The 12,302-nt window shown below is 31.1% G+C and overlaps 1 protein-coding gene across 1 annotated transcript in view; it reads right to left on the bottom strand.

Moving 5' to 3' along the window:
* Positions 1–1,077: 1,077 nt before the first annotated feature.
* The window catches only part of LOC124358092, a 119,579-nt gene continuing 108,354 nt past the window's right edge, over positions 1,078–12,302 (bottom strand). Inside the window, exons 8-14 of the mRNA XM_046810386.1 lie at positions 12,007–12,159; positions 10,819–11,049; positions 8,170–8,235; positions 7,737–7,962; positions 7,202–7,574; positions 7,030–7,071; positions 1,078–4,262 (exon numbers count right to left, since the gene is read on the bottom strand). Coding sequence (XP_046666342.1) covers positions 4,097–4,262; positions 7,030–7,071; positions 7,202–7,574; positions 7,737–7,962; positions 8,170–8,235; positions 10,819–11,049; positions 12,007–12,159 — 1,257 coding nt within the window. The 3' untranslated portion in view covers positions 1,078–4,096. The remainder of the gene's footprint in view (positions 4,263–7,029; positions 7,072–7,201; positions 7,575–7,736; positions 7,963–8,169; positions 8,236–10,818; positions 11,050–12,006; positions 12,160–12,302) is intronic.

The raw sequence follows: 12,302 nt of genomic DNA, 5'->3' as shown, positions 1-12,302 counted from the left end.
CTGAGGCCGATGGGCCACGTTAACATTGACGTCTAACTATAATCTGGAAAAATACCTCAAATATTTATGAATACTTACACGTTTCATATTGTTATGTATAAACGGTCCAGTATACATTATGCATTATAAAAGCAAGAATCCCGGTTGAAGAAGAGTAACTTGGCTATAAGAAATTAATAAAAATCAATAGAGCAATTATTTGGTTACCCAAAGAAATTTGCCAATACAATCTCAGTACTGTAATGCAAATGTTGTATTTTGGAGAATAAATAAAAAAAAAACAATTCTCACAACAATTTCTCTCTCGTTACAAAAATTAAGTTAGTGAGTAACAAGAACAACGTTAAGAGCTACCGGATATACAAGTTAATTCTGCAAAGATTTTTGAATTGGATCCGGTGAAGTATGATTTATATTTATGGTGCATTGATTTATATACTGTCCATTCGACAATGTCTAATTTAAAAGGTTTGAATTGATGTAATTTTAAGGAAGCTATCAGTGCTGCTATTTTGTCTAATACAATTGACAAATTAAGAAAACAGGAACGTGAAGTGAACTTAGAGGATAGTAATTTTATGGCTGTTATTTTGGTATTATTTAAGTGTTTATATCCATAAAATTTTTTCAAGATTTAAAATTGCTTTCATGCAGAAGGAATTGTTTCTCAAAAATACCCCATAAGGCGTAACAATTGTTTAAATTATTCATGAGAAGACAGGCAACTTGATTATCAATATGTGTTGCAACAACCGTTACCGCTCTTCTTAAATTAATGGTAAATATAAATTATTATTATTCAATAATATTTTTTTTTGAGATTTTATATTTGGCATTAAAAATAGTTTCAATGTAAAACAACTAAAAATTGATTTCCAGCCTTATGTTTCAAAATTATTGTAATGTAATTCAGAGCCTCAGTCACTCTTCTCCAACTTGAATGTAGGAATGTACACACACATTAATATCACAAACACAAATATAACGTAATAACGAAACGAAAGGGAACTACTCTAAGGTTAAAAGTACAAGGTACCATGTGTCCGGACAAAATAAGGAAAAACAAAACACAACAAAAACTGTGGAAAACATAATTTAATATGCAATAAACGTTGAGAATATGATAAGTATCTCGTAGAATGTAAACTAAAGCCGTAACAGAAAATGGAATCGCCAACATAAATATTACAAAAATTTGAGTATTCACAATAAACAAGAAAGAGTGGAAATAATAAATATTTGACACAGAATAAAAGCGAAAATCAGTCGTACATAAATTAAATAAACATAAACTAAAAACATACAGACTACGCGTTTGCCAGTAGACAAATAGGAACTTTTCCTTATAAAGTTGGTCCTCTCAGTGGAAACAAGCTTTTTAAATAATACTTCGGGGGAAACAATCTAGAAACGTAACAGAATATTACAAATGATCAATAAACTTTACACATAAACAATAAAATTACTCCTAATCTTAAAAAATATTGTTTACTGCAACAATTGTAGACGTAAAGAACTCCGTGTGATCTAGGAACTTCGGCTCTTCCCTTTTTTGTGTGGAAGACTGCAAGATGGATCGAAACAACCAATGTTACTCTATACAGTATTTTTTTTTGGATAAAACACAAAAGTGTTGAGATTAACTACATGAGATCATCAACGCTCTACTCAAATTGTGGAATCTTTGGGACATCCAAGTTGTGCTTACGACGCGTCCTTCTTACGCAGATACAATATAAACGTTCTGCAACCATAGGTCTGTCTCATCGGTTACAAGATTTATTCACTAAAACAACAAATTAATTGGACAGAAAATTGGTTTCTTTCTATAAGTAAATAAACTGTAGTATCTTACCTGCAAAAATTATTGAGTTAAAATGTTGAATTTGATCAATCAACTCTTACTCACATACAATAAAGCAAGTTTTTCACGTTTTATTTAACCAATTATGCAAATTTTGTACATAAAACAATCTAAAGTTTTAAAACATGTTGTGGTTATTGCTTATTTTACACATAATGTAATTACATTAATAATAGGTTTAAATAATTATTGAAACACAACATTGGGTGATTTTTAAAAATTAAACGATTCTCTAGCAGAGTTCATATTGATGAGTTTTAAAATTCACAATAATATAATTTGTACAAATAATTGCATTACTCATTTAAAAAGACTTTAATAACTACAAAAATCTTGTAAGTGATAAGACAGAACGATGAGTGCGCTATTTACTATCTACAACTTTCTACAATGCTCGTGACGGAAGGAAACGAGCGTATAGACAAAGTTACGCTGCCGTGTACTACATATATAAATATATACAAAAGGAATGTTGTTTTCTCTGTACATACCACATAAACACTAGACTTACCCTTGTATTATGGTAAATTATAAATTAGTGTAATAATAGTATATCTATGTATACAGTGAGAAGTCTGTAAGAATTGCACTCGCATACCCCACGCGCACTTGGCATTGTCATTTGGCCGGGAACCCACCTCGGTGGGGGGGACAACACAAGTCGTGATTTCACATTTAGTTGGCAGTACGAACAAATATAAACAATATTCACCACGAGTGTACAGATATGTGAAACATAAACAACACAATGATAAACCATTAGTTGAGAAACACTGTGAAGTGCGAATTAATGAAATATTTCACAATACAATATTACTTAATTAACATATATACAAACATTACTCGGAATTAACGTGAAAAGAATTCTAAATATAATTATGTACAGAAAAGAGTTAACACTAAATATTCTGATAAATTACAGTCACTGCCTTCTTATACAAAGTGTTCCGAAAACTCTGGTCGAAAATAAAACTACAAATTCTATTCCTGAAAAAAGCCTTCTAATCCGAAACACGTGCCCTAAAATGCACTCCTTCTGAGATGAAGCCCGCTAATATTTGAAAATGTAATGCATCCACCACAATAGTTTTGATGTTGCATCTAGAATCTATGAAAATCGGTATATAATCATATTTTAATGTTATTTAACATTCCTTCTATTCTGAGATAAAAAATTCTAAACATTATTTCAACGGGAAGAAGGAATTTTATTATTTTTGTTCTATATCCTCGCCTTGAAACTTCATTAAAATAACGTTCAGAGCGTTGTACTTCAAAATCAGAAGGAAGGAAACACAAGCTTTATGCGTAGTTTTGAAAATTACTGGGTGAAACATATTATTTCTAAATATTTGGTGGGCTGCATATAAAAAGGAGTACATTTTACAGTATATGTTCATTATATAGTCTTGTTCGAGATTTGATTGAACGTGTGTTTTTATTTTTCAACTCAGTTTTGGAAACACTCTGTATAATAACATTTGAAACCAAACTATAAGAAACTTCGACTAGAAAATGGTAATATGATTTTCAATCATATTTATAAAGCTCTTTTACTTACATTGACGTTTATTTAGACTATTTTTCAGAACCGTTCAAACCAACGAACAGTATCTCATATCTCTGTAAATGGCAGTATACATCCCTTTCCTCATGTACATTTTAGATTTTCATTGAGTAATAGAATCTGTGTTTGTATGAAAATCTAATTTTGTATGATTGTATCGCTGTAGATGTTTCCTTGATCTTAGTTGGTCGAAAAATTACAAAAACAATTATTTTTGTACGGATTTTGAATTGTAATCTTTTAGTATTTCATCGTGAATTAGTCATAAAGAAATAAATGAAAACAGTACAAAATTACGAGAAATTAAATTTTAAGCTTTGTATTTTCTCAAGGATTAAATTGTACGAATTTCAGTATTCGACAGTCTCGTAAAGGATTTTGCGACGTGAGAAAAGATATATAGCGGTTTCACGGTTTGTGTTTCAAAAATTAAACTTTCGAAAGTGGATTCCTTAGAACTGATAAAACTGATTTTAAATAAATTATCTGTGTAATACCTATTACACAGAGGAATATTTCTTTACTAACAAACTAATATCTACGTTGTGAAATCACAAGTGGTGTTGTTGGTCGGGACAGTGGAGAGGAGGAGAGCTAGAGGGGATGGTCACTCAGAAGTCCACTCGACACGGTCAGTCTTGGAGCACCGGTGAGTGGTACCAGGGTCATTCCGGGCGAGGCTGGTACGAATGGGGGGGCGGGGGGGACACCAGTGAGAGGGGGGAGGGAGCCTGCATACCGCTGGAGGGGTGCAGTGATGCAGCGAACATCGGTGATGTCGGAGACCCCATCGCTGCTGTCGGCGGGTTTATTCTCTTCTCTTTCTGCCGCCTGCAAAAAAAATTCAAATTAAGATATTGATTAATTTTTACTATTCTGAGTAAAAACATCATGCAAAAATGTTATCACAGTAAGTATTAGTAATAGTTTACTATTGCTATTTGACGTTCAATAAATACATATGGAACAACATTGCGATAAAATTAGATGTTTTAAAAAAAGAACAATACTCAGTGTCTGTTTTTTATAATTCATTCAAGTGATTTTAACCCTTAACACAACATTAAAGTCGCATGCAACAAATCCAAATTAAAAGCTTTGAGTGATTTGGAAAAAATCATTCATTGGCTGACCGATTTGCTATCTGATTAATTTCAGTTGTAATGGTGTATTACATTTTTATTAAAACACAAATATGATATTTATATAGTTTGATGAAATGCTCAATAGCATTTTAACTGGTGAAATAATGAATATATTTTATTAAAACTCTATAATGAAGTTGAATTTTTAATTTAAGACATTAAAATATAAAACAAAGCTTAAACTACAAATTTAACACACAAACTGAGCATTCAAATATAAATATAAATTCGTCTCAATCTTGTATTGGAAATAAGTAATCGATAAGTACAAAATACCATTAGTAAGATTTAAACTAGATAAGCAAAATATTCAACATTTTAAAATTAAGTATTATTTTTTATAAAGTGTTAATATTATTTCTTTGTGAAAAAGGTTTGTAAATACATAGGACCACAATACGTCAACACAAATTTACAAACATATCAAAAAAAGTTTAAAAGAAATTTTTTAGCAATAAAAGAACAATGTTCTTATATTTAAAATTGATTCTTAAGACTAACTTAGAGACATACAAATGATCAAAATTATAAAAAAATATTCTAAAGCTATAATTAATAAGAAGTGTTAGAGTGTTTAAAAGATGAAAATACATGTATCACCAGTACATTAAAATTAAAAGAAGGTATAAGACAATATATTATGTAAAGTATTACTTTTTAATAAATTTAAAATTCAGTCTAAATAATGTAACTTTATCAGTGCATATTTTTAAACTTTTAGTTTTATATTTGTATACGGTAACAATCTTTTTAGTGCAACAATCTGACTTTAAATAAATTCAAAACTAACTTTTTATTTCATCGTTAGACAATATTTAGTTGAATATATAAAATTGAGTATATTTGGTTATATTATACATTGTTGAATTTGAACCGAATTTTATCAAGTTGGACTAAATGGGCTTGGAATTATTCAAATGAAAAAATTTTGAATTTGATTACAATATTATAGATACTGTAGTTAAGAAGCATGTTCCAAATTACATAATTAATGACATAATTAAAACTTGATTATGTAATAATTTTAAGTTTTAAGTTGACTGTGAGTGTATGGAATGTGTAACTTACATGAATAACGTACATTACACATAAGTCACCAAAGTGACGCCAATTGGTTTTTAATTTTTTATATATATACATAAGAGTTTTGAACAAATCATAAATATTCCTGAATGAATGACATATTTTATTTCAAGCATAAAAATACGATCAGAGTTTTTAAACTAAAGTTCAATATTTTTTTGTTACGGTTTGCATTTAAAATTTTCACTTTACTACATATATTTTGTAAAAACTTTCCAAAAATATTTTTCATAAAATAAAATACTTTTAAGTAAGGTTTTTCAGAGTATGTTGAAATTCACCTCTAAATATAATGTATCCCCAGTATCCATATTAATGTGTTACTAATTGATATACAATTTTTGGTAATCTCGTATATACATTGTATAGATAAAAAATGAAATTATATTGGTAATATTTCAAAATGTCAATATATAATTTTCGCCCATCCTAATAATAAATAAAATAAGCTGATAATATACTGATGCAATGGAAATTTACACTATAAATAATTAAAAAACCATATTTTTATAATAATTATGTATTTTCACCATAATTATTCTGTATATCATATTATTTGAGGTGAATATTTTGAATATTACAATTTTAAATAAGTTGCATATGTTGTTATTTTCATTTATATTAGTATAGTATTTCGTTTACTACTGGCACAATTTTAATTCTCTTGTTTGATATTGCATCAAACAATAATGTTTAAAATAGCACTTATCTCTCACACTACTAAAGGAGAAATGGTCAGAAATATTATCAGTTCACTACTCATTACCACATGCAACTGAAATAGAGCCCCAGAGTTATTTATTCAATCTACATCCCTAGCTGACTGCAATATGCAGAAACCATGAATTCAGACCTATACCTATCCTCCTCAAGAACAAATATTTTCAATATGTTTTCTTTTTATGTTATTAATTGTAGTATTTTAAAAAAAATCATTGTTACAATACATTTTATATCGATCTAAGAAAGTTACTGAGTACGGTTTACTATTAAAATGAGTATAAAATTTAAAGTTCCTATATTTAAAGTCATCTACAACCATAAGCAAAATACCCTTAAGAAGATTTTAAACAGTCAGTAGAAAATTGTTAAACTGCAGATAAATTATTAATTTTAAATTTAACACAATACAAAATCCACATTTGTAAGACATAACTTAAATTTAAATGCATTAATATTAATGTGATAAAAGCAAAATTATTATTGAAAGTAAAAATGAAAATTGATTTATTGTTCTACAGAAATATACCAAACAAGGAACAAAAAAAGGAATACAAGAACAAAGAAAGAAATTACTTACTTAACATAAGAAAAACTAAATACAGGAAACGGATCGGAAAGAAAGTCAAGTAGGTAAAAATGAGACTTACGGGAATTTGTGGAGTCTCGGAGCGGGCCCCACAGCCCATGCCCTGAAAGTCGAACAAGAAGTATAAGACGAACTGGAGGCTTGAGGAGGAGGGCATGCTATAGATATAAAGACAGCATGGACTGTGGTCAACCAGAAGAGTCAATCATTAACTAACCTACTTTACCACTCACCTATTACAGAACCAAACTCGGACGACTTCCTTCTCCATCCCAAGACTGTCTGCCAGCAGTGAAATCTCTTCTGAAGTGGGTTTTGGATTTTGCAAAAATGCTTTTTCCAATGCTACTCGTACACTTGTTTCTATCGATGTCCTTTTCTTCCTACGTCTTCCGATGGCTTCGGGCGTAGTCAAGGGGTTACTTAACGAATTAGGGTTATTGACCGAATTGTCAGCGTCTAATAACCACTTCTGTAGTAGCGGCTTCAATTTACACATATTTTTAAACGACAGGTTCAGTGCTTCGAACCTGGAGATGGTTGTTTGGGAAAAGTCGTTTCCGTAGAGTTTTCCCATCGCCAGTCCGACATCCCCTTGAGTAAAACCTGAAAGAGAAGTAAACGTGGAACCATTGCGTATTGAATCACATTTTCTGAAATGGAATGAAAACTATTTTAACTTCCAGGTCCATAGGGGATTTTCAAATATAATAAACTCTAAAAGGAATTATAAAAACACCAATATTTCCGAGATCAAATGGAACTAACCTAATTTTATCCTGCGTTGCTTGAACGTTTTGGCGAACGTTTCAAGCTCTTCAAGATCTGTGGTTTCATCCGTGTCCAGCAATCTGGAGGGGGGACTCTTTATGTGGTGGCCACCTCCGAGCCCATGGGTCTGGTGGCCGTGGTTGCCGGACTGTGTGGACTGTGACGATTGCTGCTTCTGCAGCTGCTGAAGCTGTTGGGCAGCCTGTGCCACGGCTTGCTGAACCTGGAGAAGCAATCATTTTATCAAGAGGATCGTAAACAGTATTACCTATGAATTTACAATGATGACTTTAAACTTCAATCAAAATAAATACTAAAGTTAATTCTGTACTTGCCACAATCTGTGGATTATATAAAAATTCACAATTTATTTTAGAAAAATACAAATGACACAAACACATGCAGAGGGATGAAAAGAAGAAGAATGTACCTGTACCGAGTGGGAGACTCTGGGAGACGGCAGGTTTTGCCTCGAGTAGCCGTGAGATAACAGCCCCTGCAAGCCACCACACGCTAAGCATGCAAGTATTGTAACTACAATATATCATCATCATCATCCTGGTTTGTGGCACATCATTTTGCTTAAAGCGATGATAATTCATTAAAATCATTGTAACTTTTGTGTTACAAATAAAACACTGGGAGTTCAGTTTTATTGATTTGAACTACAAAATAAAAAGCAAGAATCAATTAACATCATTTATGAACATCATAATATTGAAATTCTCTAATACCAGGATGATGATAGTGAAAATAACAGAAATCTTAGATGAATCTACAGAATGATCATCCAGAGAATAAAAAATCTTTATATTCATCTAGAATGAATCGCAAAACAAGCCTTGTTCCCCAAATTTGAGAGCACCTATATTTATTCTTTGTAACATTAAGAAATTTTGTATTCAATCACTAAGACATATTTATTAATGAAGGTTCTTGGAGCATTGAAAATATTTTAATTTGATACCACTAGTGAATTACAACAAATATTCCAATAATTAATTTAATTTGGAGGCCTTTCAGAATCGAGGATTCCCAAATGTTAGGCAACTTCACAAATTAATAAATATTAATTCATTTATTAAAAAATTTGTTATTTATATAAATATTTATGCATTTGTGAAGTTGCCTGACAATGGATCCTCGATTCTGAAAGGCCTCGCAAAATTAAATTAATTATTGGAATACTGTATGTGTTGTAATTCACTAGTGGTACTAAATGTTTATTAATGTCTTGTTCCATAAAGATATTGCTTCTTTTAAGTTTTTATGATCTTCAAAGTGGTTTCCTCCTAAATTCTACACTTAATAAATATGAATATATCCATATTTGATGGGGGTAAATATAATCCAGCTCTTATTAGTTCCTTTTCTGTAAATTAATATTCATTGCTTATAATATCGGCATTGGCCTCTAGACTCGACATGAATTTTCTACAAACATCAAAATAAATCTCAACTCGGTATGAGATAGGGAGAGGAGCAATAAGAAAATACACAGCTGTGTTGATTATAAATCTAGAGGGTATAGTTCAGATATTTTTTATTTCCTGGATGATTGGTAATGAATATTATTAGCACTATATATACTTTGCAAATCATGCAATCACACAAAAGTAGGCTATATTGTAGCTCAAATACCACAACGTAAAAACTTCCTACGAGTGAAAGGAAAGAGCCTCTAATTATGACTACAAACTGAGTTATTTAAACTGTAGTTCCAGGCTTCAAAACTAATTTAAGTTACAAAGCTACACTCCAAGCTTTGCTTTGCACTATCACAGCTTTATTTTTCCTACAGGAGAAAAGAATTACTACATAAGTTACTAAAAGTTCTCATTACCAAAACCATAAAATGGGATGGAATAGAAACAAAAATAGAAAATAGTTTTGTACTAAGAAGACAGGAGACAAATGAGATAGTCTTGTAAATAATTGATTGATAAATGTATATTAAGCTAGTCTAACAGTGAGGGAATCATTTGTTTGGTTGGCAATACTGTCAGTTCATGTCTTAAATATATATATATATATATATATATTGCCATATATATATATATATATATATATATATATATATATATATATATATATATATATATATAAATCACATACTTAATGTATTATTTAGTTTATTCCAAACTTTGTCTTAAACTCCAAAGAACTTGTAATTTTTTTTTTAATTTAATGCCAGTGCCTGCAAAACATGACTACAATAATATTCAGTTGTGTTTGATTAAAATAAACCTTTATTTTGACAAATATAACATTTTTAGGTTATGGTTTTATAATTTGTGAGATAATGAGCACAGCTGATATGATACTCTTTAGAATAAGAATTTGAAGATGATTTTGTTTGGGTAAAGAATTGTATATGCTTACAAAGCTCAACTGAAATAATTATTTGGTTTAGTAAAATTAAAGATTTAGTTATTTCAAATTTGGTATTTATAAGACAGGTTTAAAAAACAGTACTGTTCCATTCTTTTGCTGCAATGACATGGCAGTAACATAAATACTGTAATTCTGAACTGTCTGGATTTGTATGGCTGCCACAATTTATTGTGGTAAAGTTAAAATTATTGGTCCCCAATCCAAAGGGCCAATGTAATAATCCTTCTTCATTTGGGAAGAGAGGTATAGGGAGATCATAAGAACAATAGGCTCACTTAAAATGTCCAAATACTATTTCTCTAAAATACTCCACTTTGTTGGATAAAATCTATTCATATTCATCCTATTTTACTGTAAGGCTGGAATAATAATGCATTTCCTAACTCTGAAACTACTTATTCTTTACACAGCTCTTAAGTCAAAGTTAGAACAAGTCATTTTCATAGTAACTTATTCAATTATAAACAACAAGAAAACAATTTTTATCAAAATTGTGTATTAAATTTTACTCTTACAGAACCACAAATTTGTATGATCATGATGACGTTGATTTACTATTATTTTTTGTTTAGAAACAAAATAAAGTGCCTTAATTACAAATGGCACTAAGATTTAAGAAAACAACAAATGCTGATCAAATAAAATTGAAAGGTCAGACACAATTTTAGAGTTGCTTCTGATTTACCTGGTTCTGGAGAAAGAACTGAGCTTGTGCAGGCAGCTGTGATCCTGCACCAGGCTGGAAGAGCACGAACTGCTGCAGTTGTTGCTGCAGAGTGTGCTGGTGCTGCTGGAGAGTTTGCTGTAGACTCTGCAACTCCGCAGCGCCCAACTGGGACAAGTTGGGTAGTGGCAGTCCCGACAGCTGGTTCTGCAGAAGCAGTTGCTGTCCTTGAGCAGCTCCCAGACCCATCAGCTGTCATGACAATCACAGTATCATCAATGTCAGAAAAAGCTTTCATTTTTAACATTCTAGTACATATACAGCAAATTTAGAACCAATAGCTATTTTTACTCCAATTAAAAAACGTTTTCAAAATTTTAAAGGACTGTAGGGTGCAACGAAATTCAGAACAAAAATTGAAATTCTTAGATTCAAGCAGAAACTATTTATAAGTAAAAATAGATTTTTTACTATTTATTTAAAATCTCATCTTGATAAATTCAACACTCCCCCTACATTCACAAAGATCTTCGAAGAATTCTTGATTGATAGAATAAAATACCAATTATTAAGATAATACAGAATAGTTAAGCTGAAGAGATTAAATTTTATCTTATTTAACGCTTAGCATTGTTCTTTGTTCACATTTTTTAATTACAGTGGAAGGTATGAAAGGATAATAGGGTTTTGTTCATTTGCCTTCATTATATGATACAAAATGTATAACACAAGGTTTCAAGGATTGAAACACATCTCTTTGTCAGGTGTGAATATAATTACATGAAAAAAGGAGAGAAAGAAAAGGGGGTAAACATACGTAAAAACTGCTTGAAATCCAGAGAGGAGAAAATGAACCCAGGTGTTGTCACTGCACAGAATGCAAGAGCACAGTATCCGACTCTCGTCTGTGCTGTTGTGACTTTTCTTTCTCTTTCTCTTTCTTTCGTTTTTCATTTACTTATTATATTCACACCTGACGAAGAGGATAAATTTAAATCCTCGAAATGTTGTGTAATAAATGTTTAACATACAAAGATAGTAAATGTGTGAAATCCTATAATTTGTCATAGCACTGATTGAAGATACCCCTAATATCACACACCAAGCCGCTCGGTAGCTTGAATTTTTTAATGTTTTCTTGCTATGAGCTAAAAGTAAACCTCTTTTTTTCAAAGGAATTCATTGACATGTAAGATCATATTGGCTTACCTGGCTGAGGGACAACTGGCCTGTCTGCAGTGCTGCCAACGCTGCCTGGACACTGGCTGCAGAGCCGTTGCTGGAGGTGACTTGGCTGGAGACTCCAGAGCTGGGTGAGCTGGAGGCACCATTCGTTGTCTGCCGTTGAGAAACGTCTGTCACCTGTTATCAAATATAGTTCTAAAATTTGGGAAATTAGGAGAGAGAGATAACTGGGAAAGGTAAAAGGAGAAAATTTTGCTTTTCTTCCTAGTACTGAATTAAAAAAAGTAAAATCAAAAAAGTTCTCAGAAAATTAACAGATA

Source organism: Homalodisca vitripennis, chromosome 3 (assembly GCF_021130785.1).
Source record: "Homalodisca vitripennis isolate AUS2020 chromosome 3, UT_GWSS_2.1, whole genome shotgun sequence".
Taxonomy (NCBI): domain Eukaryota; kingdom Metazoa; phylum Arthropoda; class Insecta; order Hemiptera; family Cicadellidae; genus Homalodisca; species Homalodisca vitripennis.
Note: the sequence above shows the minus strand (reverse complement) of the source record. Positions and strands in the feature narration are given on the sequence as shown.